At 39.9% G+C, this 14,149-nt stretch overlaps 1 protein-coding gene across 2 annotated transcripts; it reads left to right on the plus strand.

The window, feature by feature from the left end:
• The first annotated feature begins 1,443 nt into the window (after nucleotides 1-1,443).
• On the plus strand, nucleotides 1,444-13,723 carry CTSL (cathepsin L). 2 transcript variants are annotated; one of them, XM_070938686.1, is made up of 8 exons: nucleotides 1,444-1,550; nucleotides 5,372-5,507; nucleotides 5,889-6,011; nucleotides 6,091-6,246; nucleotides 7,842-8,066; nucleotides 10,300-10,468; nucleotides 11,768-11,888; nucleotides 13,201-13,723. In XM_070938686.1, exons 2-8 carry the CDS (start codon nucleotides 5,379-5,381, stop codon nucleotides 13,298-13,300), a joined length of 1,023 nt encoding a protein of 340 aa, XP_070794787.1. In that variant the 5' UTR covers nucleotides 1,444-1,550; nucleotides 5,372-5,378; the 3' UTR covers nucleotides 13,301-13,723. The 2 variants fall into 2 exon arrangements, with proteins under 2 accessions (XP_070794787.1, XP_070794788.1); XM_070938687.1 differs by having other exon boundaries at nucleotides 1,508-1,559.
• The last annotated feature ends 426 nt before the right edge of the window (nucleotides 13,724-14,149 follow it).

Consider the following 14,149-nt stretch of genomic DNA (forward strand, 5'->3'; position numbering starts at 1 on the left):
TGGCCCTGGGACACTGCAACCGTCATAAATATAAGTCAGTTAGCAAGGGTCTGAATTTTGATCATGTGACCACGGGGACACTGCAATGATCGTTAACTGTGAAAAATGGTCAGAAGTTACTTTTTTCAGTGCCATCGTAACTTTGAATGGTCACCAACTGAACTGTTGTATATCAAGGACTACGTGTAGGCTACACTGAAAAAATGGCTGCTTGCTTTTTCACCCAGCAAACTTCACAACTGACTTGAATCCTAAGCTTCCAGTCATGCTGACCATTACATCAGACAAGCTAATGTGAATGTTGTCAGACTGGTTTGGACATGAAGACTCCAGTTTAAAAACAGGCAATGTGCAGATATTCCTTTCCCATTTTCAGTGCCATTTAAAAAGCATTGTTAAAAAAAAAAAAACCTTAAATATTCAAAGCACTGATATGATGGAAAATGCTTGCTAGTCTTCCATGCATCTACGCACAGCTGGGCTCTGTGACATGGTGTACTTACTCAGTCAAAAACAAAACTATAAAAAGCAGATTGGACTGCAGAATTACAGCACAATGTCTAATCAGGAGTAGGTTCGATATTGTAATCTTACAGCCATCAGTTTGAGAATGGGTGGTTTTACATAGCTTGCATGAACTACCATTGGCTGCGTTTGCAGAACTTGTAGCCTCAAACTAAACACTACATCAAAGCTTAGCATACTATGCAAATCCAGGCTTATCTTGGAAAAAGGCATGATCCTGATTTTAATCTCAGGTAGAAATATGTGTTATGTTGCCTTTATAGATTAACCACATTTTGTTCCTGCATATTTAGTTGCTTATGAAATGTCAAACTACAGACATAGAATTTGTATAGACCCTTCCAGAGCCAGAAACTAAGAGGAAACAAGCCCGGTTTGTAAAGAGATGACCATTTGATCTCAACATAAAAAGATGAGGTAGAAGCGGGAAGCGTTGAGGGCCGATAAAAATTTCGTAGGACTCCCAAGCCCCTTCCTCCCCAGCCTTAGGAAGCCAAGGGCTTGAGAAGGGAGCGCCTTACTCCTTAGTTACCAGCATCTCTACGACTCGGGAACGAAATGGTCTGAACTTTACGGTGAGGGGTGGGGGTGAAGGGGGCACTCAGATGTTTTTCATTATTGGCCTTGCAAGGTCAGTTTGAGTTTCCAACAGAGACCGCTGAGATTCAGCCGTTCAGTGGGGGGACTCCGCCTCTTCAGCTGATTTTTTTCCCCTCTCCAGAAGACACCAGAGCTTCCTCCTTCCCCCACCACCACCACCCCCACCGTCACGTCCTAGCATCTCCCCCCCTCCTCCTCCTCCTCTTTCCCCCTCCATCCCCAACAGGTCTGAGTACCTCTGGGCATCACGGGATCGGGAGTCACGCTTTTTCGCGGATTAGTTCTGGCTCCGCCCTCGGGCCTTGGTAGCCAATCCGCGCGCCAGAAGGGGGCCGGGCCGCTTCAGGGTGAGCAGACTTAGAGCGAAGACCCCGGCCCGGAGACAGACAGAAAGAGCGAAGAGGGGCTCTTGGTCGCTGTTACAGGTAAGGCCGGTACGTGTTAGCTGGCGAGGAGTTTCCAACCTTTCTGTGGGGGGAAAAGGGAAAGAGAGCGAGAGACGTTGCCGTCTCCAGCAGCGCTTCTGAATTCTTGGTCCTGGACCGCGGAATTGGGGTATGAAATTGGGGATGCCAGAGAGCGTCGGTCGGTCTTCCTTTCTTTTTTACACCGGTTTCATCTCTCGGTCTTTCTGGGACCGGGAATCTTTTTAAGCATCAAAGCCGGCTGGATGACTTTAGGTCTCTCTCTCTCTCCTCTCTCTGTGTGTGTGCGTGTGTGTGCAACTCACGGGATGGAGATTGGGGGAGGGGGAATCGAAGTGGGATTTATAAACGACTCGTTGTTAATAAAAAGAAGAAGGGGAAAAGGAGTGGGGGAGGGGGAAACGATCTATGATCCATCCATCGCTTAGAAGCGGGAAGATCCGCATCGATTCCAGCGAAAAGTAAAATGTTTAAGGGAGCCTGGTGGATCTTCGATTGAGTAAAGCTTTGGAGGCTTTTCTTTCTTTCCCCCCCCCCGACCCCCTCCATGATCGCAGGAAGAAAAGAAAAAAACCCCCAAAGCTGCCGATCGGCTGTTGTTGCCTTGGGAGCGGGGAGGAGGACCATCGTGCAAAAAAGCTGCTTCGCTTTGACTGCCGGGACCCGGCTCCCGACGATTTGCTTCCTCACCCTTCCTCACCGAGGGCAACGAGGGCGCGCCACTTTTTTTTTTTTGTGGTTGGTCTCTGTTTACGAAAGCTAAGAAGAGATTGGCGTGAGTCCCGGGCGTAGAGGAATGTGCCTGTCCTGCGTCATCCTCGCTCTTTTTTTTTTTTTTTTTTTGGGGCGACTCCCTCTCCCTCCGTTTGTTTTGCCTTTTTTCCCCTTCGACCTGGGCTTGCTTTCCCATCTTTTCTCTGGAAGCCCGTCGGCTTGGACCGGTTGCCCCCCCCCTCCCACCCCCTCCCTCTCCTCCCGGCCCCAAATTCGTAGCTTGCATATCCCGGCCTTTTTTCTGTCTCTCTCTATCTCTCTCTCGCCTTGCCTGGCGGCGCCTGGAAAAGGGAGGGCTCGGGTATCTGTTTACTGGAGACGGGTCACGTGGCCGCAAGCGCACCCCCCCCTCCCCCGAGTCCCAGGAGGAGGCCCCCGCATCTCCGCCCGCCCCCCCCCCCCCACTTCCACCCCCGCTTGGCAGTCAGGGCAGCGGAAGTGATTCCCAGAATATGGCAGGACGAGTCATTTAATGCGCTTTATGAGGAGTTATCACTCTCGTCCTTTACAACAACAACAACAAAAATCGTATCGGCGAACTGGGGAAATCGCTACAAGGTTTCCTCTCTTCCCGCTGGTAGCAAGAACGGAGGGAAGCGATCCATCTGGCGGGAAGGGTGGATGGAGCAAAAAAAGCTGGACAAATAATCTAGTTCAGGGGTCTCCAACCTTGGCGACTTTAAGCCTGGCGGACTTCAACTCCCAGGATTCCTCAGCCAGCTGGCTGGGGAATCCTGGGAGTTGAAGTCCACCAGGCTTAAAGTCACCAAGGTTGGAGACCCATGAACTAGTTGGTACTGGTATATACAGGTTGTCCTCAATTTACAGCAGTTCATTTAGCGGCCATTCAAAGTTACACAGGCACTGTAAAAAGGGACTCGTGGCCATTTTTTCACGGTCACCATCTTTGCAGCATCCCCATGATCATGGGATCAAAATTCAGATGCTCGGCAACTGGTTCACACTTTATGACCCGTTGCAGCATCCCGGGGGTCATGTAATCCCTTTTGTGACCCTCTTGACAAGTCAACGGGGAAGCCGGATTGGTTTAACAATCGTCTTTACTAACTTTTATCAGCTGCAGGGATTCACTGAACAACGGTGGCAAGAAATGTTGTAAAATGGGGGCAAAGCTCAGTTAACCAATGTCTCACTTAGCCAACATAAATTTTGGGCTCGATTGCGGCCGTAAGTCGAGGACTACCTGCAGTCACATCTATCCTGCAATCGCATTCTGAATTGCCAAATTGACGGATATCTATTAGCACCCTTTGATTTCTCCGACTGACTGAAGTGAAGGATGGTGAAAGACAGGCAAAAGGGGAATAAACGAAAAGCAGCGCTAGTGGTATATGATCTGTGGTTGCCTGAATCACCTTCGTTCCCAAGTCTCATTCTAATGTTTTAGTTCTCCTTTTCCATCTCCCTTTCTTTCCAATGTTAAGGACTCTGTAGTATTACATCTCTTGAAAATAAGGAAGGGGAGAAAGCAGGTTAATTACATTCTTAGCCCAGTTATTTAAATTTGGGGGGAGCATATCAAAATATGTTTTCCCTCTGTTCGTTCAGCTATATTGCTACACACACTCAACCTAGGTTTCAAAGCCAAGACGTAGCTGTAAAGATACAGCTAACAATACACTTTTCTTATTGTACAGAAAGTAGAGTAGCCCATTCCATGTTGGTGCAAGGGAAAGAGAATTCTAATCTTCTTTAACTACGGCCCCACTTGAAGTTGTTGCTCTGAAAAGAGAAAGCATTTGCTACTAAAATATCCCTATTCTTTAGTGGATCATTACCTATCTTGAAGAGCTAAGCAGAGTTGAATCTGGTTAATGTTTGGATGGGAGACTGTTGACTAGGAAGTAGAAAACAAACAGAACATCCCCCTGAGGTAAGCCAGGCTGGAGAGTATCATTGACTTTCTGAAAATCCCTCCAGAACTGGTTGCACCATTAGTTCTAAGGACCTCAGGGAACTGGTGAATGAGTGAAGTGGCTCCATGGTTATTAAAATTTCCTCACCCATTGTTTCTTTTCTCTTTTTTTAGCTTTGTTTCTATAGTTTCAACACTTTCTAATAATTGTTATTTATATTAATTATTGTTTTTTTTAGCTTTGTTGAACACAGCCGAGAGTAATTTGTTTTGTGATATGGGCGGCTATATGAATTTGAAAAAAAAATAAATAAACCAGAAGAGAGTAGGGGCTAATCACTATTTTGTTGGCAAAACACCTCCACATGGATGTGTCCCTGTAGGCCACAGGAATCAAGCCACACCTGAAAGAGATTTTATCTTTACTTTTTGCAATGGAATGGCAATTGTGAGGAATTTAAGGTGGATCACTTCCCTAATCCACACTTATTCCACGAATAAAACATGTAACTATGATTTAAAAGTGTCATTTGATTCTTCCTCGCTTTGAGCTCCCTGTGAGTCAATGATCTTACATAGTAACTTTCTTATAAAGTGGCTGCAAGGATAAAATTTGGGTCTCTCCCCTCAGAACTTACCTTTGAGCACTTTGAAAAAAGATAATACAATTACAATAATGAGTACATCATTTTGAGTTGATATACATTAATAATACTTCAGCTAAACGTGATTCATCGTTTAGGATTTTTTTTAATATAGTTTTCTTGTTTGTTTATTATTGCCGCTCAAGTCATAGCAGTGATGATAGGTGTTGTACAAGAATTAAAACCATTCAATAAATAAGTTGCTTTATGTATTGCTGCCCTCAATTAGTTGTTGTCAAATTGCAAAGTACCTACATAAAATCAAATTACTGATATGGGATGGGAGCCAGCGGCATTTCAACTAAATTTTCATAGTCATTGTTTGCTTTCACATTCATGAGTGCAGACAGTAGCTCCTTTGCGGCTGTGTTCACGAACTATACTAAGCTATTCTGCTTTGACACAAATTAATGCCTGCCTGGTTTGTCTCTATCAGGATGATGGAAGAGAGGTTGTATGTTTATTCTCATCTCATGTAGGAGAGATCTTTATTTTCTAATTGCACAATTTTTTCACACTCTTTTTAGACATTTCATGATGAAGATCTATCTGTGCATTTTGGCCCTAAGTTTCGGGGTCTCCTTTGCTGCTCCAGGTTTAGATCCTGCTTTAGACAATCACTGGTTGAGCTGGAAAACATGGCACAGCAAGAACTATCATGAGGTGAGCCTCTTCTAAGATTTAAGAGCATGATTGCTTTGGTAATTGACAAGGTATAAAACATGTTTTTCTTGCAAAAAGAGTCAGGCATTAGAAATAGTTAATTAGGCACCGTTACAAATACATTTTAAAAAACATGGTGATTTGGTGTCTGGGCTAAATTATCAAAATGTGGTTTGAGATAATTATAGTTTTGAATCAAAGTTTCTGCAATAATTTAAATTGATAAATGGATTCCCTTTTGGAAATAGAATAGAATATAAGAGATATAAAAGTAAAAGAACAGCAGCTTGATTTGATGGTAATTTCCAAATTAAATTAATACAGACACTGACTAGAAAATCCTAGCAATAAAATTCTGCATATTTTGTTCCTCATTCATAGAAGGAAGAAGGCTGGAGGAGGATGATCTGGGAGAAGAATCTGAAAATGATTGAATTGCACAATCTGGACCACAGTCTAGGCAAACACAGTTACAGACTAGGAATGAATCATTTTGGAGACATGGTATGGATGGCCAAAATTGCAAGGCTGTTTTTCTTGAGTAATTGTTTGATTCACACTGATGAATCTCCTCTTTCTTCAGACTAATGAAGAATTTAGGCAAGTGATGAATGGCTTTAAGCGATCTCCATCTCAAAAGAAATATAAAGGATCACAATTTCTTGAGCCAAACTACTTGGAGGTTCCGAAATCGGTTGACTGGAGGGAGAAAGGTTACGTAACACCAGTAAAGGATCAGGTATGTGTCTTCCTTATTTTAATTGCCTTAAGGTAATTAGAGTAAAATTTATGATAGCCCTTGGAAATATTATTTTGAACAGATGTTCTACACCTAGAAGAGTAGGGAGAAAAAAATAATTGAAATGAGGAACTAGAGGAGACAGAGCAGAGGTATATAATGATAATACAGGCAACTCAGAGAAATTTTGTTCCTTTTTTCACATTGTGATATGACACAAAGAAGTATTTGAACAATACAGAGTTCTGTGGAATTGCTCCACCAGTATAAACAATTTTAAAAATAGATGGAATATATGAAATATATGGAATTTCAAGTTTTCAGTGACTTTTAGGAATGATAGCTGTATACCTCCTGAATCATAGGCAGTTTTTATTTATTTATTTATATGCCGCCCTTCTCCGGAGACTCAGGGCGGTTTACAAGGCGTTAAGCAATAGCCTTCATACTTTTGTATATTTTATACAAAGTCACCTTATTGCCCCCACAAACCGGGTCCTCATTTTACCTACCTTAGAAAGGATGGAAGGCTGAGTCAACCTTGAGCCTGGTGAGAATTGAACTCGCAGTAATTGCAGGCAGCTGGAAGCTAAATACTACGTTTAACGGTAGCATTAGTCTGCTGCGCCACTCAGGCTCCTTTTAGATACACTTAGCCAGTGTATCTAAAATTCAAACTGCTAGGGTGCAGTCATGGAAGAGACCTATCACGGTCTCACCTATGTTGACAAGCTTCATGAAGTCATCTGAAATAGCACGATGAAGAAAAAAAAAGTTTCATTTAGGCAGATCATCAGCCTGAGCCAGCAGAAGCTAAGCCAAATGCTTTTCAGCAGTGGTAGTTAAAAGTCAAGTTGCTTGTGCCAAGATCCCAAAGTAGTATGTACTTCACAAGGATGTTAACACTTCATGAGTTGTAGCATGTGGAGGCTTTTCCACCCTTTCTGACATAAGAATTGTTGAAGTGTTTGTTCATTCAGTCTTGCCTCTGAGAATGGAGAGAATAGTAGTGTTTTTTCTCATGTACTGCTTTGTGTAGTCTTACTCAGCCAGGAAATAAAAACATTGACTGTGGAAAAACTGCTAGCTAATTTGCTGACTATGCACTTTTATAATTTTGTTACTTACAAAGCTGACACTGGTCTTTGTGTAGATTCTGTGATCAAAGTTAAAGGCTGGAATCACACAAAGCTCTAATATAAGATTCATTACCCAATTCCTGGCTTGGCAGAATGCATTGAAACATATAAGCTTCTGCTGGCTGGATTTCTAATATACTAAGCCACACAGAAACCCAGAATGTGGGGTGAATGCACCATTATAGAAAGTAGATAGGAGATGGGAGTCCAGAAGTTGAAATAGAAAGAGATTTAATAATTGCATGCAATAAAGGTTAATTGATAAGCAAAAAAAAATGGAAACAACATTTGGAAGATGGGAGTTATTGTAGAGATAAGAAGGCAAAGCTCAAACTGAACCGAGAGAGAACAAGAACTAGGAGACAACGTATTTGCTAAAGCAACAAGTTACAATAAAGTACATCACAAATGTTTATTTTTTTTAAAAAAATTAATGCATGTTCCATTTCACCTCAGGGTCAGTGTGGATCTTGCTGGGCATTCAGTGCAACTGGTTCTCTTGAAGGACAGCACTTCCGCAAAACTGGCAAGCTGGTTTCTTTGAGTGAACAAAATCTGGTTGACTGCTCTGGGCCAGAAGGGAACCAGGGCTGTAATGGAGGACTCATGGACCAAGCTTTCCAGTACATCAAGGATAACAATGGCATTGACTCCGAGGAATCATATCCATACGTTGGAAAGGTAAAAAGTCACATTGAATCAAGTCACGTCCCTTTGTTTAGGTCATTGATCAGGAAAACAAAGCTTTCAAAACCGGGATTATATCTGTTCATCTTGATTTATATTTTGGTTTACTTTATTGTCATTGCACCTCGTACAACGAAATTAAATGCCATCTTTAGTGTACATCATACATAAGAAAGCTATAAAAATAAAACAAACACACATCTTTCACATTCTATTGAATTGAATTGAAAACTCCTGATGCTGCATTAATATTACACTATACAGTAGAGGTCAGTATAGTTACTGCTCTGGGGTAGAAGATGTTTTTCAGCCTATTTTGTTTCAGTCCTTGTTTTTTTTTTTTTTTTTGTCCTGTACCGTCTGCCAGATGGTAATAGTTCAAAAAAAAAAAAAAGGGTGCCCAGGATGAGATGGATCTTTAAGAATGTTTTGAACTTTCTTAAGGGAGCGGGAGCTCTTCCAAGGAGGGGAGAGAGCAACCAATGATCCTCTGGGCAATGATGTTAACCCTCAGTCTTACCTGCCACTGCAATTGGCAAACCATACACAAGTCATCACATAACTTTGTTGGTAGAACCCGTTGATTCTTTTCTAGTCATCCACACAAAGGCAGATTAGAAACAATTATCAAATTGTTGATTGAATGGTTGATAAATACAGTAGTAACTCCTTTAGGTTGGACATAGAACTTGTTTTTCTACTTGATTTGAAAAATAGAACATTTGGTAAACTGGATTGTTCCAGGAAGTTTATGATGTGATATAATCAGTTCATCTTACTCATGCAAAGAAAATAACTATCACAAAATCTTTCTGGCTATTTGAAATTCACAATGGAAAATTAAGACAGGGCTATATTTATAGATGAGCTAATTTATACGTAAGATCTCCGACCTCCGGGTGTTTCGCTGCACACTGAAGACCCTGTTGTTCCACCAGGCTGGGCTATCAACATAACGATTTTAAATTGGGGTATTTAAAATTTTTGGGATTTTAATTGGAGCCTAATTATTTAATGATTTTAAATTTTAATCGTTGTTTTGTTCTGTGTTTTTAAATAGGCTGTACACCGCCCTGAGTCCTTCGGGAGAAGGGTGGTATAGAAGTAAAATTATTATTATTAGTAGTATTAGTATTAGTATTATTATATGTATATTACCTGTAGTCTTTTCTTAGTTTTACTGCATTTCGTATTTACACTGCATGCAGTATGAGAATGATCAGAAAGAAACAAGCATCATATGATAATAGGATATTAATATCTGCAGATGAACTAAGATAGTAGTTCTACCTTGTTTTACGGTTCATTGCCTTTTCTTATTTATGCAGTCCAGAGATCCGTAGCTTCATATAGCTTAATATTAATCATGGGTAGCCAAAAGATATAAGGCATGTTCTAAAGCAAGCCATATTCAGCTATACTTGCTAATTGTCCTCCAGATACTATCTCAACTACCATTTTGCACCTTTTTGTTCTTTACATGTTTAAAAAAAGTGGCTGGCCAAATTGAAATCCTTGCATTCAGGGTAAGAAAAGCCAGAATCTTCTTTAGCCCTTTGAATCTTTGATTCACTCCCTCACAACCATTCATATGGAGGAGGGGGGAAATAGCTCATTTTTACAATTGTTCCACCTTGAGCCAAAAGCAAAAGTTGATCCTTGGTTAACTTTCAATCTGGATGTTGTTTCAGGCCTTGATTGAGTAGATCAGACCCTGGTTTGTAGTTAATGTGTGGGCCTTGATTACTAGGCTTTGACCTAGATTCAGATTGCTATCTGACTTTGGATATTCAAATATTTCGAATGAGAAGTTCAGAAATGGAATAAATATATACTTTTCTTCTGAATGAGCTGTGTGTAAAAACTTTTGATTTTAAACTATTTCAAATTCAAAAGACCTTTGAAAAAAAAACCCTGTTTAAATCATTCTGGTTCAAGTAGTTCCTTCTGAGTGTGAAATAACTGCTTTAAAACAAAATGGGCATTTGTTGTATACATTTTGCTTCAGTTTGTTTGTTATACTCTTAGTCTATTGTATTCTTACCTTCTATAGATGAAATAGCTTGAAAAATTGCCATGTCTGCAATTTTTATAACTTTTTTCTTCTGGGTGTGTGAAATAGACATTTTGTGCACATCTGTTTTGTTTGTTTTATAGCAGAACTAGCTAACACCTTGAAAAATAGAGCTTGGCTCTTAACCTCGGCACTGATTTTTTTTCTTTTAAGGACGAGGAAGATTGCTTGTATAAACCTGAATACAACTCTGCTAATGATACTGGCTTTGTGGACATCCCCGAAGGACGGGAAAGAGCTTTGATGAAGGCAGTGGCTGCAGTAGGACCAGTCTCTGTAGCTATTGATGCGAGCCACTCCTCTTTCCAGTTCTATGAATCTGGTGAGGATTTGTGAAAACATAGGCTTTTGAATGAATTTAGTAGTCTACCAAGATGCACTGGTTAAAATTCCCATCCGTCTCAACCATCATTGTCACTGTTGCTTGGAGTTGTGGCTCTACAGTTCAAGAAGACTCAGGTTTGGGAAAATGTGGAATAAAGTGTTGGAGGTATGCATGAAATGGGAAATAACTAAGAAGGTTCCAGAGCGTTTTAATAGCCCCCAATTCATTTGATATAGGAGCAAAATACACACACACACACACACACACACACACACACACACACACACACACCATGCATGCCTCAATTCAGGTGTGAATTATCTAAAAGCAAACGTTCTTTGTACAGAATGGTTCATGCACAATTATACAGAGTATTGTGTGTCCCTTGTAACTACTGTGAATAATTGCTAATTATGTTAGGAGTAACACCAGCATATCCATGAGTTCAGAACATTTCCAGTTTGATTTTTCTTAATGAAAAAGCATAACTACACCCTATAATTTGCTTGACAGTAATTATTGAGGAATCCATTCAACTTGGCTTGGATTTCTTAATAACTGTTATTTGTGCCTATTTCTCCATTACTCACTCTGTTCTCCAGGATTAAGGAGGGATATATTGGATAGAGGAACACCCAAAGCTTTATAATAGACAAGCAATCAGGAAAGGGCCTCTTCTGCCATGCAAAGAATAGCAAGGTGGAACATCACTGTGCTTCTTGATCTTCTCCAAAATCCAGAAGAGCTAACAGTCCCTTATCCAGAAAGATCTGCATATGTTAGGGGAGCTTTGATTACAGAGGATCCAAAGCTTGCTTAATTTTGTGCTGAACTTTTTGTAAAATATATTTTGTGATGGTTCTACCTTCGACAAAATCTACCTAACAATAAAGTTCCTTCCTTTAATTTTGCAAGTTAGGTGGAAGGAGATTGTACTTTGTGAGATGATATATTATGGATTTTGAAGATTGGTTTCTATTTCTTCTTCTGGCACTATTTAGTTTGGGCATTATTCATTATTTTGAGCAAACGTTGGACACCATATAAATTGGAAAAAGCATAGCCTTTAGCTCACTAGAAGAAACACTTTTCTTTGTTATTGAATATATCATTTGGTGATTGGACTGCAAGCAGCCTACTAGGACATATATCTTATCAACCTTTGTCCAAACACTTCATGGAAGTAGATAATGTCAAGCTAAGTCAAACTGAAGATCCATCATGGCTTAATATGAACTTCTCTGTTTCTAGAGAAGTTACTGATTTTTGGAAGTTAACCAACTGTTCTAATTCTAGGTGTTTATTATGAACCACAGTGCAATAGTGAAGAACTGGATCATGGTGTTCTTGTTGTTGGCTATGGCCATGATGGTACCGATGACGATAACAGGAAGAAGTATTGGATAGTTAAAAACAGGTATGCTTAAAATATTTAGGAGTTTTTCCTCTTTCAAATGCAGGGCTTACTAACAGTAAGGTATGTGAGATATTAAACATAGATAGTCCTCAGTTAACCGTATTCGGGAAATCTGTTGCTAAGTGACATGACTACGTTGATTTAGGATAGCAGTTGTGGTCATTGCATGTGGTTGTTAAGCACAACATCACATGACCATGACTTCCTGCCAGCTTCCCAATTGGCTTTGCTTGTTGGAAGCCAGCAATGAAAGTTACAATTGGTGATCGTGTAACTATGGAATTCTGTGACCATTGTAAGTTATGTGCAAGTTTCCAAGCACCAAATCGGTATCACCATGAGAAAACTGATGGCCGCATTTTTAAGGACTGGCGGTAAGTCTTATTCAATGTCATTGTAACTTCAACAATTGGTCACTAAACAAAGACTACCTTTCCCTTCATTCCAACCAATTGTAGAATCCTGAAAAAGTTAAGTCTCAAGATGTATTTCAAGTTGGTGCCCTCCAACTCTTCCATTATTTATTTATTTATTTATTTATTTATTTGATTATATTTATATGCCGCCCTTCTCCCAAAGGACTCGGGGAGGTCCTTTGGAAAAACCACAGAACAATAGTTAATAAGTTAATTTAGGTTAATTAAAATAATCCAATTGAAACCTTTAGAGAACTAAAAACTCCCAGCAGATCAGACTATTTGTTTTTGGGTCCTGCTTGTGAGATCTGAGGTCCATTCTTGTATTAATGTAAATAGTTGTAAAGTCCTGGTAATTAACAATATAAACAATAACATTAGCTTTAAAAAAATCTCAACAGGCTAATGACTGCTTTTCAATGATAATGTCATGCACTGAAAATATAATTTATTTGTATTGTTCAGCCAAGTCGTTTCATAACCATTTTATGTGTGAACTGATTTATGGGTGAATGCAGTCATCTGAGCTACGAACTACATTCAATTTTTGTTGTTATCTTTGTTTTAAATAAACTAAAATCCATAAAGAGCTGTAGTATGGTAGCTATAGTGCTGAACTAGCACAGGGGAGCGCTGGGTTTTCAATCCATGGGAATGTTATGCATGCTTCCTTGAACTTCTGAAGAAGAGGCAGGAGATATACATGTTAGCAAAACAAATGAAAAGAGAACGAGTGTATAGATTGGTCAGAAAATATTACTAACTATCCTCTCTAAAAGAGTGGTATGTTGGATTATGGGTTACAGTACTGCGTGATAACTTTTGATAACAAACTACATTCCAAAAAGAATCTTGACAGAGTAGAAAGATTCCTAACACATTCTTGTTCTTTTCAGCTGGAGTGAAAAATGGGGAGACCAAGGCTATATATACATGGCTAAAGACCGAAGCAACCACTGTGGAATAGCTACAGCAGCTAGTTACCCCTTGGTATAATTGTGCAAAGAAAGGTGTCACCTGGGACAACCAGAGCCATCTTAGATTAACAGAAAGATTGAACCACTGGAATAAGGTCTCCAGCTTGTTGGTCTCTCTTGGCAGATTCTGGGGCCACCAAAGTATTCAGGCACCGAAAGGATTTTGAACTGACAATTGCACATGTTTTTTTAATATAATAGATTGTATCAGTTTCTTCTGAGAACCGAGTTGTGATTTGAATTTTTTTTTTTTACCTTGAAACTCTCTGATGTTTACTTGATGGCGAGAGAAGCCTTCTTTTTTAAAACTTTCATTGTAAATGCTGCTTATGAGTCCAAGCTTTGTAATATTGATAGCTTGCAGCCAACTATTTTATTTTTTAAAACTGCAACTTGCACAAAGTGTTACAGCACCCGGAAATAAATACTGAACATTTCAATACTTTTGTTATGAGCTTTGAGTTTTATTTGTGCATCAGACTTCTTTTTTATCATTTTGGGTCAGTTGAAACAGTCATTTTCTGAAGTGGTTAAATTTGTTTATTACCGGTTGTTGTTTCCCAAGCAAAGCCATTTCCTGAAAGGAAGGCAAAGGAGAATGTTCCTCCTCTCTCCCTTATCTCAGTAAATTCTCTCGTCTGTTTGGTTGTTTTATACAACCAGCAATATCCAATTGGGGAAAACGTGAACAAATAGCAAGCAGTAATATTTAGCTACATTGGAGTTTCTTTGCTCTAGTTTAGAAAAGCTAGAGTCAGGAACGACTAGCACATATGTGCAAGTGGAACCTTTACCTTTTACCTTTAGAAAAGCACTTATCATAGAGTTGCCTGCCAATGATATGGGTGATTTCAGAAGTAGATTGGCA

Source organism: Pituophis catenifer, unplaced genomic scaffold, assembly GCF_029215685.1.
Source record: "Pituophis catenifer annectens isolate HBS135680 unplaced genomic scaffold, rPitCat1.0.hap2 SCAF_2, whole genome shotgun sequence".
Classification (NCBI taxonomy): domain Eukaryota; kingdom Metazoa; phylum Chordata; class Lepidosauria; order Squamata; family Colubridae; genus Pituophis; species Pituophis catenifer.

Coding starts and splice junctions, on each gene's coding strand:
- CTSL (XM_070938686.1), top strand. CDS start 5,379: ATGATGAAGATCTATCTGTGCATTTTGGCCCTAAGTTTCGGGGTCTCC. Junction 5,508..5,888: donor ACAGCAAGAACTATCATGAG/GTGAGCCTCTTC, acceptor CCTCATTCATAG/AAGGAAGAAGGCTGGAGGAG. Junction 11,889..13,200: donor TATTGGATAGTTAAAAACAG/GTATGCTTAAAA, acceptor TGTTCTTTTCAG/CTGGAGTGAAAAATGGGGAG.